At 38.4% G+C, this 15,702-nt stretch overlaps 4 protein-coding genes across 5 annotated transcripts; all 4 read left to right on the top strand.

Moving 5' to 3' along the window:
- Positions 1-494: 494 nt before the first annotated feature.
- LOC120003597 (hydroxyproline O-galactosyltransferase GALT2-like) lies at positions 495-6,376 on the top strand. The gene is made up of 7 exons (XM_038852620.1): positions 495-1,935; positions 2,787-3,019; positions 3,554-3,844; positions 4,585-4,713; positions 4,873-5,046; positions 5,626-5,733; positions 5,925-6,376. Exons 1-7 carry the CDS (start codon positions 1,026-1,028, stop codon positions 6,129-6,131), a joined length of 2,052 nt encoding a protein of 683 aa, XP_038708548.1. The 5' UTR covers positions 495-1,025; the 3' UTR covers positions 6,132-6,376.
- Positions 6,377-8,291: 1,915 nt separating this feature from the next.
- Positions 8,292-10,838, top strand: LOC119990856 (F-box protein SKIP19-like). Its single transcript, XM_038837340.1, has 3 exons — positions 8,292-8,676; positions 9,478-10,181; positions 10,521-10,838. The coding sequence occupies exons 1-2, from the start codon at positions 8,342-8,344 to the stop codon at positions 10,157-10,159; spliced, it is 1,017 nt and encodes a 338-aa protein (XP_038693268.1). The 5' UTR covers positions 8,292-8,341; the 3' UTR covers positions 10,160-10,181; positions 10,521-10,838.
- A 647-nt stretch (positions 10,839-11,485) lies between these two features.
- Positions 11,486-13,420, top strand: LOC119991635 (glucan endo-1,3-beta-glucosidase 13-like). 2 transcript variants are annotated; one of them, XM_038839138.1, is made up of 4 exons: positions 11,486-11,710; positions 12,527-12,859; positions 12,957-12,987; positions 13,069-13,420. In XM_038839138.1, the coding sequence occupies exons 1-4, from the start codon at positions 11,656-11,658 to the stop codon at positions 13,169-13,171; spliced, it is 522 nt and encodes a 173-aa protein (XP_038695066.1). In that variant the 5' UTR covers positions 11,486-11,655; the 3' UTR covers positions 13,172-13,420. The 2 variants fall into 2 exon arrangements, with proteins under 2 accessions (XP_038695066.1, XP_038694337.1); XM_038838409.1 differs by having other exon boundaries at positions 12,521-12,859.
- Positions 13,421-14,237: 817 nt separating this feature from the next.
- LOC120003092 (photosystem I reaction center subunit psaK, chloroplastic-like) lies at positions 14,238-15,068 on the top strand. The gene is made up of 3 exons (XM_038852002.1): positions 14,238-14,419; positions 14,509-14,589; positions 14,730-15,068. Exons 1-3 carry the CDS (start codon positions 14,333-14,335, stop codon positions 14,955-14,957), a joined length of 396 nt encoding a protein of 131 aa, XP_038707930.1. The 5' UTR covers positions 14,238-14,332; the 3' UTR covers positions 14,958-15,068.
- The last annotated feature ends 634 nt before the right edge of the window (positions 15,069-15,702 follow it).

The raw sequence follows: 15,702 nt of genomic DNA, 5'->3' as shown, positions 1-15,702 counted from the left end.
ATATGAAAAATTAACAATATAAAATTCAATAATCATTTGGGTGATAGTCTAGTTGATCAATATTTTTGCTGCCAAGCCGTATGATTCGGGAGTCCTAAGTTTAATTAACACTGAAAGCAATACTTCTATGACGATGTGTTAGGTTTTGACCCAATTTAACTTGTCTTCATGTGAGAAATTTATGTGAGTACGAGTCTGACGGCCCGATTTTAGACATCTACATATCGAATGTCCAAATAACAAGTTTGTATGATATCGTTTTCGATTATCAAGAAAAATAAAAAAAAAATAAAAAAAATAAAAACCTAAGTTCTGTCATATATATTTTCTCATTATCGGTTTAGGCATCATGCTGTGGACCTGTCATTGTACTGTATTTTTTAATTTTATTTCATTTTTAGCAATTTTTATTTATTTATTTATTTTGAAAAGGGAGGGGGATTCGATGCCTTTTATTTTACTTCCTCGTCCAGTACTTCTCAAGCAAAGCCAGGCACGCATTGTGACGCTCAACTAACTAATTCGAGTATTGTATTTTGCCCCCCTTATTCTTAAGATATTCCATTTTTGACGCCACATCACAGAACTCAGACCTGCCTTGGCATACCCGCACATCAAGTTCGAGATCGCACCGTCTCTCTCTCTGTGGTCTGTATATAGTGCGTTTCGATCTTCAAATTCTACTGTAGGCACCTGGTTTCTCATAGGAGTATTAGTCTCCAGGGAATGTTGGTGGAATGTCTGCTGTCATAGGGTTTTTGGGTGTCGAAATCTGGTGAGTTCGGACATTCTTTTGAACTCGATCTCTGTGAATCGGTAGGATCATTAGCACCTATTTGGTTGTTGATGTGCGTTGATGCAATGTAAATGGGTCTGCTTTTTGAAGAAGTAAGTATGTTTGGTTCTGCCTATTTTGTTGGATTTTGAGTTTGTTCTGAGTTTTTCGTGGGCAGTTAGATAAATGGATATGGTAGACTTTGGGATTTTATGAAGTGTGTAATTGTTGGTTTTCGGGCTGTTATATCATGAAGAGGTCAAAAAGTGAACCTTCTACTGTTAGGAGGTTCAGATTGTCACATTTGTTATTTGGTATAGCAGCAATATACTTACTATTCTTAGGATTTAAGTTTCAACATTTTCTAGAGCTTGCTGCAATGTTGAGTGGAGATGATAGTTATGTTGGATTGGATGGGTCTATGGTGGGGGAAAATGAAGAAGTGGATCTAAGCAAAAGATTCTTTGGTTCTGCCTATAAGGATACCTTACATCGGGAGGTAGAGGATAACCAGAACCATAACGCGCCACTTATGCCGAAAAAAGAACATACAGGTGAAGAAAAAAGGGGTCCTCCTAGGTCTATAAAGCCAATTCAGCACAAGTATGGTCGGATAACAGGTGAGATCATGAGGCAAAGAAATAGGACTAGTGATTTGTCGGTGCTTGAGAGAATGGTCGATGAGGCTTGGACATTGGGTTCAAAGGCATGGGAAGAAGTGGAAGATTTTGACATAGGGGATAGTGGAGAGGGTACTATGTTGGAGGGGAAGCCTGAGTCTTGTCCTTTGTGGACATCAGCGAGTGGGAATGAGTTGGCTGCTGGTGAGAGGCTTATGTTCCTTCCTTGCGGGCTTGCTGCAGGGTCCTCCATAACAGTGGTTGGAACGCCACACAATGCGCATCAAGAGTATGTGCCTCAACTTGTGAGATTGAGGAGGCGTGATGGTTTAGTTATGGTTTCTCAGTTTATGGTTGAATTGCAAGGATTGAAGGCAGTGGATGGGGAAGATCCTCCAAAAATTCTACATTTGAATCCTCGACTTAAAGGAGATTGGAGCCAGCGGCCTGTCATTGAGCACAATACCTGCTATCGGATGCAATGGGGGGCAGCTCAGAGGTGTGATGGCTTACCATCCAAGAATGATGAAGACATGCTGGGTAAAAATTACAATGCATCTAGTATTTTAGTTTTGTGCTTTTCCTATTTCCAAGCTTTACCTACTACATGTGAGTGTCAACATCCTCACAAGAATGTTGAATGCTTTTGGCACTGAAATAAAAAATGAATATGAACAAAGGAAGTCATTCCTGTAGAAAATAAATATGTTTAATCATATGCTGGAATGTGGAAACGGGGATAAATTTTCCATAGTCTTTATGTCACCTAGTGGATTACTATAACAGATCATAATTTGACAGTTGGTAACATTTTGGCATAATACTGTCGTAGCTTTATTAATGGAAATTGGTAACAGCCATCTTGATTTGGATATAAGAAGTTTGGCCGAAGTCCTCTGTACTCAATTTGGTGGGTTTATTGTTATTATGGTGAAACTGAACTTGGTTTTTCTGGTGATAATGTAATGATTTATCGTGACTGAATTTTACCTGTGCTGTTGATCTCTATTTGTAATAGCCATATTTTACTGTTGCTCTTTGGTCCTGAAAGCTGGTTGTCTTGTGCCTTTGGCTATCCTGCTTGCCATTATTGCAGGCTGCAGCAGTCGAGAACTTTTAGAGTTAAGCTAAACCTGCAAGCACTTCATCTTGATTTCGTTATTAACTGTTCTTCCCATCCATTATGAATCTAGTTCTGTCCTTGCTTTACAGTTTGGACTCCGCTATGTCTATGTTTAGTGGGAAGGATGGATAAGTTTTGATGCTTACTTATTTGGTATCACTTAGATGTTTTTCATGTTGTTCAACTATTGTCTTCATTTCGCTCCATGATAACTCTCAACTCTGTTATTAATCTTTTGATTATAACATGCTTCTTATATTATTGGCAGTCGATGGATACCGTCGGTGTGAAAAATGGGTGCGAAACGATATTGTCGACCCAAAGGAGTCCAAGACGACCTCATGGTTCAATCGGTTTATAGGACGTGAACAGAAGCCCGAGTTGACTTGGCCATTTCCTTTTGTAGAGCGTAAACTGTTTATCCTGACTCTGCGTGCGGGGGTTGATGGATTCCATGTTCATGTCGGGGGTCGTCATTTGACATCATTCCCATACCGTCTGGTAAGTTGCTTTAGACGAGGATAAAATGAGTGTTCCCTTTATTAACAACTTTGTTGTTTGTGTCCTATCTATGTGGGGACTAGTCTCTGTGGAAAGCTACGTGGTGCATGCTTGCAAGTCAAGAGTCTTGTGTCTTCTTCCCAGTGGCTAATGGCTTCGTGCTGTCATGAAGAAAATGAAGATTGATGTTCCTTATTTGTTTATAGGAGTGATGCTTCGAAGTTTCTCTCATATGCTTTTTTTTTTCAGGGGCTACCTTCTTGCACTTGTATGTTTAAAAAACAAAATCCTCATCAGTAACATTCTTTGTGTCTAGAAATGGATTTTAGTTCTCTTTTTTGGTGGAAATAATTTTTTTCCTAGTCTTTCACCTCTGATTCCCATCTGGAATATCCTTTGTCAGCGGATTTGGAAGCGAGTTCTTCTATATTCTTGTTCATTTGCTATGCAATATTGTGTTTGATTGCTTTCTTCAATTTTGGCTGCATTGTGGAAAATAAATGCCTTTCTGTCTACCTTTTGCTGTATCTTCAGGGATTTACACTTCAAGATGCCACAGGTCTGGCAATTAAAGGGGATGTTGATGTTCATTCAGTTTATGCAACAGCTCTTCCCACTTCTCATCCAAGTTTCTCACCTCAGAGAGTACTGGAAATGTCGGAGAAGTGGAAAGCTCATCCTTTACCTAAGGTTCCTGTTCGACTTTTTATTGGGGTTCTCTCTGCTACTAATCATTTTGCGGAACGCATGGCAGTTAGAAAAACTTGGATGCAGTCCTCGGCCATCAAATCTTCACATGTAGCAGTTCGATTCTTTGTTGCATTAGTAAGTTCACTGTTTATTTTCCTTGAATTTTTTTAACGCAAAGAATTTTTATTCAGGGCCACTGAAGCGGTGAGACCCAAAGGAGAAAGATAAATAAGAGTTATACCGTCTAGCAAAAGAAAACAAATTAAGTTCCTTGAAAATTTAATGTCATATTAATAGCTTATGGGTTATGTCATATGTGGCAGGATCCATTTTTTTAGTTGTCTTTGATGTTGGATATAACTATTGTGGTTCAAATAAATCTGCCTACAATGTAATCATGATGGGAAAATCCTTTAGAACTAATGTCTTTCGGGGCTTTGTTATATGGGAAACAAAGGTTGTTGGAGTTTTTTTGTGTAGGAATGATTCCATATTTGATGGTTGTTTTTGCTTTTGGTAGTAATGTCGAAACATTAACAAAGATTTAGTAAACCCGGCCTTGTTAACTCGTCCTGTAAAGTTGTGGCTGCAATGTCAACTCTGTTATTTCTTCTTCCCATCTGAGTTTTTTCTTCTTCCCATCTGATGCTTTTTGAGATACCTAGATAGTATTTTGGTGATGCCTTTTTTTGTGCCTTTAATGAAACTCAGTTATCTTTCTTTTTTTTGTAAAAAAAAAAATCATGACCGCATAGTCGGTTCAGATGTCCTCTCAGATATATCATATGTCTGTGGATGACTATTCTAAATTCATACCTGCGCTGTTAATTTGCACCTGTATGAGTTACTGGTTTAATATATCAAATCAACTGTAGAATCAAAGGAAGGAGGTTAATGCGGTGCTCAAGAAGGAGGCCGCTTATTTTGGTGATATTGTCATTTTGCCCTTTATGGATCGCTATGAGCTCGTAGTGCTTAAAACTATTGCCATCTGCGAGTTTGGGGTGAGTTCTATTATAGCCTTCTGATTTTCATTTTAATCTTTGTTGGGATCATTTATTGGATTTTTTTTCAACAAATTTGTTCATTTTTTCGGAATTTAGTTTGATGGGCTTTGGTGGAGCTAAACCTTGTTTCTTAAATTTCAAATTTCTACCCTTCAGGTTCAAAATGTGACGGCTGCATATATTATGAAATGTGATGATGACACATTTGTTAGAGTGGACAGTGTCCTCAAAGAAATTGGAGGCATCTCTCGGAACAAGTCCCTGTATATGGGCAATCTCAATCTCTTGCATCGCCCTCTTAGAAATGGAAAATGGGCAGTCACTTATGAGGTATGCTGAGTTTAATATTTTCATTTTTTTTCCTCGGTGGTTTGGATGGAGCAGGCTTTAGTTTAGGGGGACTCAAAGCCCTGCCTTGAGTTTAATATGTATTTAACCAATCGCTATATCTCTTTTTAAATTTGGGACCCAATTTCAAACTATGTTGTTTCGCGTCTTTTGCTGTTATTAAACCTTTGTATTTTTCATCAATAAGAAAGTTGATATTGGTTTCTCTGTTGAATGATAGTTGATATTGTTGATCCCAAAAGTGAACCCATCCTTACCAAATCTTAGCATCTTTCTGGGAGAGCACATTTTTGAAGAGCTTGCATGTTTCAGATGCATATAAGAATAAGCTTCGTTTACAGCTTGTCTTATTTTGTCCTACACCAAAACTAGCGGATAACAAGTGTTGAAACTAGGAATTATGTCCTAGTTTCTCGAAGACTCACCAGACCAAACTGGTTACTTCAAAATCAGTTCAGAGACATAGATTGATGATTGATCCATTATATGGTGTTTTTTTTTTCCTTCAAAAAAAGTTAGTTATGCATTTCATATATTTGATAGATTATCTGGTGTTTGCAGGAATGGCCGGAGGAAGTTTATCCACCATACGCCAATGGGCCTGGATATATTATTTCCAGCAATATAGCTAAATTTGTTGGAGAGCTACATGCTAAAAGGGGCCTCAGGGTTAGTAGAACATTATATCATATCTTCTTTTCTTTTCTCTTAATTTTTCCCCTGGAGTAATTCCCAAGTTGTGTGGATGAGGTTTCCTCCTTAATAACCATGTTTTGTCCTTCAGTGTAAACATCACTTTTACCCGCTTTTCATTTGGGTTCATCTCTGTGACTTAACAATTTCTTTTGATTGGTATGCAGCTTTTTAAAATGGAGGATGTGAGTATGGGAATGTGGGTTGAACAATTTAATGGTACCATTCCAGTCCAGTACTCCCATAACTGGAAATTTTGTCAGTATGGTTGCATGGTGGACTACTACACTGCTCATTACCAATCGCCAAGGCAGATGATATGTCTTTGGGATAAGTTGGGTAGGGGTCAGGCTCAGTGCTGCAACTTTAGATGACAAGTAGTTTCATCCTTCTCATTTTTCCAATTTTTGTCAATTGAAGTGGGTTCGAGGGATGTTCAGGAGGAGGATACAGATTGTTTGCTGTTGTACTCGGCTGATAGATAGGTAGGTAATCTCATGTCTGCTGGATATGAAAGCAATGAAGATGGTAGAATTATATTATATATGCAAACATGAAACCCCAATGTCAATTTAACCAGTCAATGCAATCAATGAGAATCATTCAATTTTCTTGCGCAGATACTCTTTTAAATTTTTGTCTCGCTAACAGGCTTTTGGTTATTTCAATTTTTTGTGCTTTATCTCAGAATTTGATTGAACTGGGAAAAGTGGGAATTTCTCTATCTTTGATAGTATGATCCAAGTGAGATAACTAGCATAGTAGCAGTACATGTTCCATTCGGTCAGCATTCATCTCCCTAACAGGGCATAAATTTCAATGATTTGCATCCTCTGATAGCCAGAATCCTTTCCACAATTGATCTATCTTTGATTTAACTTCTTCACTTTGAGAATTAACCATCTGTGATCCCCAGAAATCGACATGAACAAACCCGACTCCTTCCATTTCTATCTCCTCCAATTTTCCCTCACATTGCTTGATACCAGCCTCTAGTCCAAGTATCACTTCCCCCTTCAAAAACCCAGATTCTGGCAGATCTTTGTGCTCCAGAATATAGCGCAGATGCATAATTTCTTCGACAAAATGATTAATGATTTCGTCGATTTCATCCTCTTTGAGTTCTGGTTCTTCTACCTTCACAAAGTACCCTCTAAGGGATTTGTTCACTTTTGTCATCTCCAGCAGCATTGTGAATCTTCTGATCACCAGAGAATCCTCATCTTCAAAGCAACTGATTAAAGATTGAAACTTTTGCGCCAGTTTCTCTGTCTTTCTCATTGAAAACACAAAATCAACCAGCATATGACAGAGCTTGGTTCCAAGATCAACTGCTCTAGACTTGATTGATTGCAGAGCCTCCAATTCTTGATCAGAATCAGCACAATGCTGAATCCATTTAATGAAACGACGAGCTTTCTGCATCTCTCCTTGACTTTTTTCCTGCATCAATTTGCACATCTCTTCTCCTAATCCTTCAATATTGGTATAAATCCCAAGATCAGGATCATTGAATGCACCAGACCCAATTCTGGAATCATCAATATCTTCACTCAAATTCAACTTAACATCACCAGCACCATCAGCTTCTGCTTTCAGCATCTTTCCTCGACTTTCCTGCAACAATTCGCGCATTTCTTCTACTAATCCTTCAATATTAGTATAAGTCCCAAGATCAGGATCATTGAATACACCAGACCCAATTCTGGAATTATCAATATCTTCACTCAAATTCCACTTAACATCACCACCATCAGCTTCTGCTTTCTGCATCATTCCTTCACTTTCCTGCAAGAATTCGCGCATCTCTTCTCCTAATCCTTCAATATTGGTATAAATCCCAAGATCATGATCATCGAATGCACCAGACCCAATACTGGAATCATCAATATCTTCACTCAAATCCAACTTAACATAACCACCACCATCAGGTCCTGATTTCTTGGATTCAAAGTCATCCTCTGTTTCTTGCTCATTCAGTCCCTCATTTTCTACATTCAAGACTCTGTCTTTTCTTTCATCTCCGCCAGTGACTGTCATGTAATCTGGAAGAAGCGGAGGCATGATCATGCGCTCATTCTTTCTTATCACCAGTAAGTCTAAATCTTTCTGGAGAAGTTCGATTTGCTTCTCACAGGAGTTGAATTCTTCTTGTGATCTTCCAACTTCGCATTGACGCATCCTCAGTATGAATATTTGATCTACCAATTCATTGATGGCTTTCTCTTCGGCTTGTTCTTCCGGGTCCATTTTGATTCTCTGATTGGAGAAAGAACAAGAGAATTCAAAATCAAAGCAAAGAGAAAGACAGAGAGGGAGAGAGAGGGGGAGGCGCCAAATACAGGGTTTTAGAAACAACGGTTATTTCTGTTAATTGTGGTTAGTTGAGAATGAGATTGCTCACACGAGATTAAAACTTTGACTAATGGGCTTCCAAGTTTAAAGGGCTAAAATACTTAGGCCCAAAGTCTCATATCGAACTGGGAAATTGGCCCAGAAGCCCAATCCCAGATTATCATCGGTGACCACGAAAACCCTCTCATCACTCATATTTACACATTCGGAACGCAAGCAGCGAGCGATCATGGAGGGCGATTTAAAACCGAATCTATCCGATGAATCCCAGTATCGGAACTGGTTGGCGCTGCCGAACGAAATTACATCCACAATTCTACAGAGGCTTGGGGCAGTAGGTATCTTGAAGAGTGCACAGTATGTTTGCGTTGCGTGGCGCAACATCTCCAAGGACCCGTCCATGTGGCGCTCTATAGACATGCGCGATCACGGAGACTTCTGGAATATGGACTTCCGTCTCGAGAAGATGTGCTTCCTCGCCATTGACCGCAGCTGTGGCAACTTGGTCGATATCAGTATTCAGGACTTCGGCTCGGACGAACTACTCAAGCACATCGCCAACAGGTATTTTGAATATGATATAATTCTCGTGATAAGGGTTTCGGGTGATTTGGTTGGCACTGTGTGGAATCTTATTTGGTGCATTTTTTATAGGGCACCAATGGGGTGCAACCTAATCTGAATTTACAGTTCATTCAGCTAAATTTTTATACCACTGAGCCAGTTATCAATGAAGAGACAAAAAGAAAAATTGAAGAATTTTTCAAAATCTTCTGCATTAATACTTGTATAAACACAGGAAAAACTATACTAAATCATGCATATATAAAAAGTTCTACTGATGCAAAGTGCCATGTCTTAAGAACAAATGTTATGAAGTATATATATATTCATTTCCAGTTCTGATCAATATTGTTTTGCAACAAGACCTAGGTATTCCATGTATAATACATCGCAGAGGATTTGGTATCATAGTCAAAGTATATCAATCAAGATCAGTGAGCATTTTTCAGCTCTATGATTATAATCATGCCTTTTGTGTATCCAAGGGCTGTAAGTGTACGGATGTGTCATGCAATTTCGAAAGTTGCTTATGTTCTGGCAAGCTGACCTGTGCTGTCATATTTGACTTGTTGCACAGATACTGTCCGTGTCGGAGACCCACCTTTACAGATTTCTTGGTTGCTCTGTTCTACATTTTCTTGGAGTTATATAACTTATATTTCATTGCACTTGGTCACTTTGATAACCTTGTGCTGCATTTGTTGAGATCTCTATCTCCTGTAACAGGAAATTGCTAATTGGTTATTTTTTGCATGAGAATGCTGATGCTTGTTAACTTGATCTCCTGGTGCCTTCTTGCAGTGCCAGTGGGCTTAAACGACTTCAACTTGTATCTTGCCTTGGCATGACTGATGACGGATTGAGTGAGTTGGCTGCGAAGGTTCCGATGTTGGAAGAGCTAGACCTATCACACTGTTCATTTTCAGGACGAGCTGTAGAAGCTGTTGGACGCTGTTGCCCTCTTCTAAAATCTTTGAAACTAAATTGTAGTTGGATTAATTGTGGACATGTGGAGTGCGAGAAGGGGGCACGATCTATTGCAGGAAATATGCCTGGGCTACACCATCTTCAGATTTTTGGTAATAAGCTAACAAATATAGACCTTCTGGCAATCCTTGATGGTTGTCCACATCTTGAATCCCTGGACTTGCGCCGGTGTTTCAATGTTGAAATGGCAGGGAGTGTAGCAAAAAGATGTGCTGAACAGATCAAAGATTTGCGAAGTCCTTATGATTCCGTCTATGATTATCCCTTTGATATCGAAATTTTTGATATTGATTCTTTTGATGAAGACTACCCAGCTGGGTTTTCTGAGATTGACATAGTGTCGGACGATGATGGTCATTATGAATTTTCTGAAGGCAATGATTTTTCTTATTATGGGGACATGGACGGTGTCGCTTTTGATTATCCCTCTGATCTCGAACTTCCTGATGTTGGATCTTCTGATGAAGACTCCCCATCCGAGTTTTCTGTGGATTAAGAGTTCAATTAATTTTCTGAAGGTAATTATTTCTCTGACTATGGAAACATATAGGTAGATTATTGTGATGTGTTGATGAAGTCAGGACCTTAATTCAGTAAGAAACCCACAATAGACCTAGAATGCTTGACCAATGCAACTTATGAGTTATGATTTCTTGGTGTTGAAGTAGAAATTGTGTACATGTGTTTTATTTTCTCTCTTAATTGTAACCCATTAGTCACTGTCATTTACTATTCCATTTTTTTTTTCTCCGTAAAGTTGATTTAAGTAACAGTATTCTTTGTAACCAAGAGTATCTCAACTGTTGAAGACCTTGGTGTGTACTGTGGCTGATAATTACCATCATGCTGTTTTGTAGGTGGAGATGCAATCTTTTAAGCAGGCATTTCAGTGCAATTTCTTTCATGGATGAAAGTAGCGGGCAATCCTCGTCGTCATGGACATTATTACCATCAAAGCATGTAACTCAAAACATTTTAGGTAAGCTACGTGAATGCACTATAACGGTGGTTAGATAATGTATCGTCTAAATTTTAGCAGTGGGTTTTGTAGACTTTTGGTTTAATTGTTGTAAAGAGTACTTACTTTTGCATTTTCATGGTGACTTAGTGTACATTCAAGTTCTCATCGCCACCTTGAGAGGTGCTAATGGATTTACCTTCTTATCTTCCCATTATTTTCATATTTCAGTGAAACTGAGTCATGTTTTCTCATATAAGCTTGTCCATATAGGAGCCAAGGTTGTGGGGGGAAAAACACTAATAATCTGGATCCAATTTGATAGTGGGCCATTTAATTGAAGCCCACAAACGGCATTCAGAATTGTAAAGAAAAGCAGTCCAAGAGTCCAATTCAAACAAGCATATTAAACTTAAAAGCCCAAGATTCCATATTAGCCCGGCCCAGAAGTTCTACTCCTTGAATGAGACCCATCCATCGCTGTCATCATATCGCGATATGTGGGAAATATATCGCGATAAATTGGTGTATGAGATGGGGGGTGAGTATTGAGTACGAGCAGAAAGTGTATTAATTTCCTCCTCTTTTTTATGTCGGAAGAAATATAGTAAAACGCACCGTTTCATAACCTGTAAAGTGTAAACTGTAAAAGCAAGTGATACAAGGTACAAGCCACTTCTGATCTCAACTGTTGTTCCTCTGTTGATCTTTCAAAAGTCATAAGAAAAGAACAAAAAAAGAGGGAAAGTAGATAATTGCCCTTCAAGAAAGCTTCTGATTCCTCAAAACTAGCATTAGTGAGGCCCATCACTGTCATCATATATCCCACCACTCTGGCACTCTCTGAGTCTTGACTACGACCAAGATTAAACTTACTCTAGTGTGTATATACTTGTGTGTTGGTAGAGAGAGAGAGAGTGAGAGAGTTAAAAGTGCTCATAGAGTAAGAGAAGTTTGGTTTGTGCATTGTGTATGTTTTTCTTAGGGGAAAGAGAGTAGTAAATGGCAGTTTAATTAAAGACTTAAGGGTCACCATGAGAAAGAGCACAGTTGTTTTGTTGTGCCTATTTTTGCTGGAATGCTATCTGGGTATGTTCTATTTTTCTTATTGCAAGTGTTATTTCTCTCCTGTTTTGTCTGTTTTTTTGGGTTTCTTGTTTGTGGTCTTGTAGTTTGATTTCTTGGTTCACTGTTGTAGTGTTGTTCATGTTCTTTTATTTTGAAGATGAACAATAAGCACTTAACTATAATGTTTCATTCTTTGGTCTAAATAAACTTCTTTGATCTGAACCTGCAGTTGCAGGTCATGTTACTCTTTGTTCATACTAAAGGAGCCAAAAAGTGATGTTTAGACTTGAAATAAGTAAAAATTTTATTTCTTACCTTATTGATTCTGCTCTAAAGCTAGACTCTGTCTTCATGTTCTGTTTCTAGATTACCTAGGCATGTTATGCTTTTAAAAAAAATTGAGTACTTAATACACCCACTTAGAAGCTCACATAACTCTAAAGGAGGTGTGTGGAATGTGGATGGATATACTCTCTGTCTGTTTGTCTGTATGTCCCTCTCCCTCTATCTTGGCCTTGGAAGGTGTAAAAAATGTAGTTATTAGTGGAAGTTATTATTTTGCACATTTCTGGCTGATGCTTTGTTCTAAATGCTCCTTTGATCTAACATACGTTTGTAAAATGAACGATTGAGCGTATCCACATGGGTGTTTTGTTCTAAATGCTCCTTTGATCTAACATACGTTTGTAACATGAGCGATTGAACGTATCCACATGGGTGTTGTTTACCTTTCCGTAGTTTAATCTCAAATGGTTATGAGGAATATGTGGTACTCGTCGATTTGTGATCCGATTTTTAATGAATTGTTGAAAAAATATGCATAATGTTTAGTTGCAGCAAGGGGAGAAGTGTTGCAAGTGAAGGCAGATGCAGCAATTCCAGTAACGGCACTATCACCTCCGGAAGGGAACACTAGTTTCTTGGATGGCACAACATGGTGTGTGGCACTAGCAGGTGTCTCTCAAATTGATTTGCAGAATGCATTAGACTGGGCTTGTGGTCTGGGGATAGCAGATTGCAATCCAATTCAAAAGGGCGGACCATGTTATGATCCGGACACACTTGTATCTCATGCTTCTTATGCCTTTAACAACTACTACCAGCAGAATGGCAATTCAGATATCGCTTGCAATTTCGGAGGAACCGCCACTCTAGTTAAAAATGATCCCAGTAAGCTATTCTTTTTGTAGTTAAAACACATAATGGTGCTTTACTTCGAGTGTGCAAAACATGCATTGATGACTTAAATTGGTATAATGTTGTGCAGGTTATGGAAAATGCCTCTACTCTTCATCTGGGTATGTTCATATGGTGCTGCATTAGCCTTGTTTACCATATTTGTTTTATTAACATACACTCTTCCCTGAATTTTTGTTTAGATCTGTGGCCTCTTCTGGCCCGCGGATTTCAATATACGAACGGAGCATCATTTGGTGGAAATTTGCTGCAATTTTGCTGCTTTTGTACTGGAGAAGCTTATGAATGTCTGTCTGTTAACTTGGGTTTGAAGCTAAATTGGCCAACACAAGCTTGAGCTAGGGTTTAAGACTAGTGATACTATCTCTAGATGCTGCCTGCCTGCTTTAATCAGGCATTTTGTGAATGCCAAGTTATACCTATCTTTGTTGCCGAGTTAAGCATCTGGCATCTACTTATGAAACTTAAAATTCTTCCCGCTTGTTTTGTTTTAATCCTCTGTAATTTAATATAACAGCATCTTTACCGCCCAAAGACCCAATACTGTTTTCTGTTACACCAAAAGGGAAAGTCCTGCCTTGTTTGCTTAGAAACATAAAGCGTTGACTATGATATGATATCTCACAAGATATCGTGGCACGATATGATAATTTGAAAGGTTGATAGGAGGGGGGGGGGGGGATCTCTGTATATGGATATCTTTGTCCTTTTTCTTATTGGTTTTGGGCAGTGTGTTCAGTTCAGCTTTCTGCATAGTAAAGATTGTAAAGTAAGTGAGAGCAATTGCAATTGTTGGTGAGAGCAATTGCAGTGTGTTCTGTTCAGCTTTCTACATCTCCATGCCTATGCCACATTAGCACCATTGCAATTACTCTTACCTTTTTAAGTCTAGTCTTTGCTTAAGAGAATGACATTGAGTCAAGCTGTGTGTGATCTTCGATGCAGTTTTGCTATGGTTCGTGATAATTTGAAAAATGAGTAAAGGAGAAAGGGTTTGATTGAGGCATTGTCCTTAAAAGGACTCTCGCTCGTTTGAGGGTTGTGTACCATTTATAAATTATACGAGTATTCCATATCTAAACGATGTGATACTCTTAACATGTTTGCTTCATTAACTTCTGTGTTGATGTGTTTTGGTACGTATCCTCACGTCGTGCTACGCCAAAGAAGATTTCTTGACCAATGAATAAGTAGCTTCCATCAAATGAAAGAACATTCTCAATACACCCAAAATCTTATCCAAATAATTATCACCAATAACATGTTGCCACCTCAGCAATATGTATCCAAATTTAGCAGCATTATCTCTCATATGATTTTGATACACCACTCTGCCTTCTTTTACCTCGTCTCTTAATAATTTCTTTTTGTGCTCAATTACAGTCTTCCAAATTATCTAACAACTTGCCAACACATCTGCATCTCTTTGTCTTTTGAGAAAATTAAATGGCAACCAGTGTGATGACCGGTCTCCCACAATTCAATGGTCTCAGACCCAAATTCCCAGCAACAGCAGCCCCAGCGCAGACCATGGTTCCTGTTCCCCACTTCCCTTCCCTTTCATTTTTGCACTTCTCAGAGTCATTTTGTATATTCTTAAGTGAATATCTTGTATTACACAGGCTGCTGTGAAACCAATAAGGCATAGAAGAAATGGAGCATTGGTTACTCGCTGTGACTTCATTGGTTCACCCACTAATTTGGTCACAATCTCTCCTTCATTCATTGTTTTTTGTTTTTGGGTTTTGTTTTTGGGTTTCAAATGCAATTATACTATTATAGTGATTAAAGATTAATTTGGGATTTTGTTTTGAAATTTTGTTGTGGGTGTTTGAGATAATAGATCATGGTGACAAGCACCACATTGATGTTGTTTGCTGGGAGGTTTGGGTTGGCACCATCTGCAAACAAGAAGGCCACAGCAGGACTGAGGCTTGAAGTGAGGGACTCTGGCTTGCAAACTGAAGACCCTGCTGGTTTCACACTTGCTGATACTTTGGCTTGTGGTGTTGTTGGTCACATTATTGGTGTTGGGGTTGTTCTTGGCCTTAAAAACACTGGTGTTCTCTAAATATCTCACATTTTTGTACTAAGTTGTGCATCTCTTGTTTATATATATGTATTTCTCCTAATGCTCTTGTAGTTTGCATTGCCAATCTAAATAAAATAACCTTTTTCCTTCCTTAAAGATATTGAAGAAATCAAGGGAGGATATTTAAGTTGTTGAGGCATAGATATTACTAAACTTTTTTTTTTTTTTGAAACTGAGAATGACACGATATAAGTCCTTTAGACCTCTGATATGGGCATAAACTCATGTCGTTAGACCTGCACGCATGAAAATTTCTCACCTGACGACAGGTTCGGCCAAAATTCATTGCGTAACTACAAGAGTATTGATCTTCGTAAGAATTGAACTTAGAACCTTCCGACTCCATGCCAAATCGTATGGATAAGTTTGAAGGATATTAGGTTCATTATAAATGAATGGATGATAGTTGATGTGCTTAATTATACATTTTCTCATGTATGAAAATAATATTTCCTTCCTAATTATATAAGTTATTGGCTCTCACCGTGAAAGTAACTTAATTGGTTTATGGATTGGATGGGCTAATCCTAAAAGACAAAGGTGGGATCTTCACAAAGAATAATGAGATATTTTTATTAAATTATATGCTAGAATATGCCATAGATTAATTAATGAATCATGAGCAACGTGAGCCAAAACTCCATTAGGCTTGATTAGGGTTTACATTATTCTCATCGAGTTACACCATGGAACATCAATACAATGGGGTTCTAATTTGTGCCAA

This window comes from Tripterygium wilfordii, chromosome 1 (assembly GCF_013401445.1).
Source record: "Tripterygium wilfordii isolate XIE 37 chromosome 1, ASM1340144v1, whole genome shotgun sequence".
NCBI classification, from domain to species: domain Eukaryota; kingdom Viridiplantae; phylum Streptophyta; class Magnoliopsida; order Celastrales; family Celastraceae; genus Tripterygium; species Tripterygium wilfordii.
Note: the sequence above shows the minus strand (reverse complement) of the source record. Positions and strands in the feature narration are given on the sequence as shown.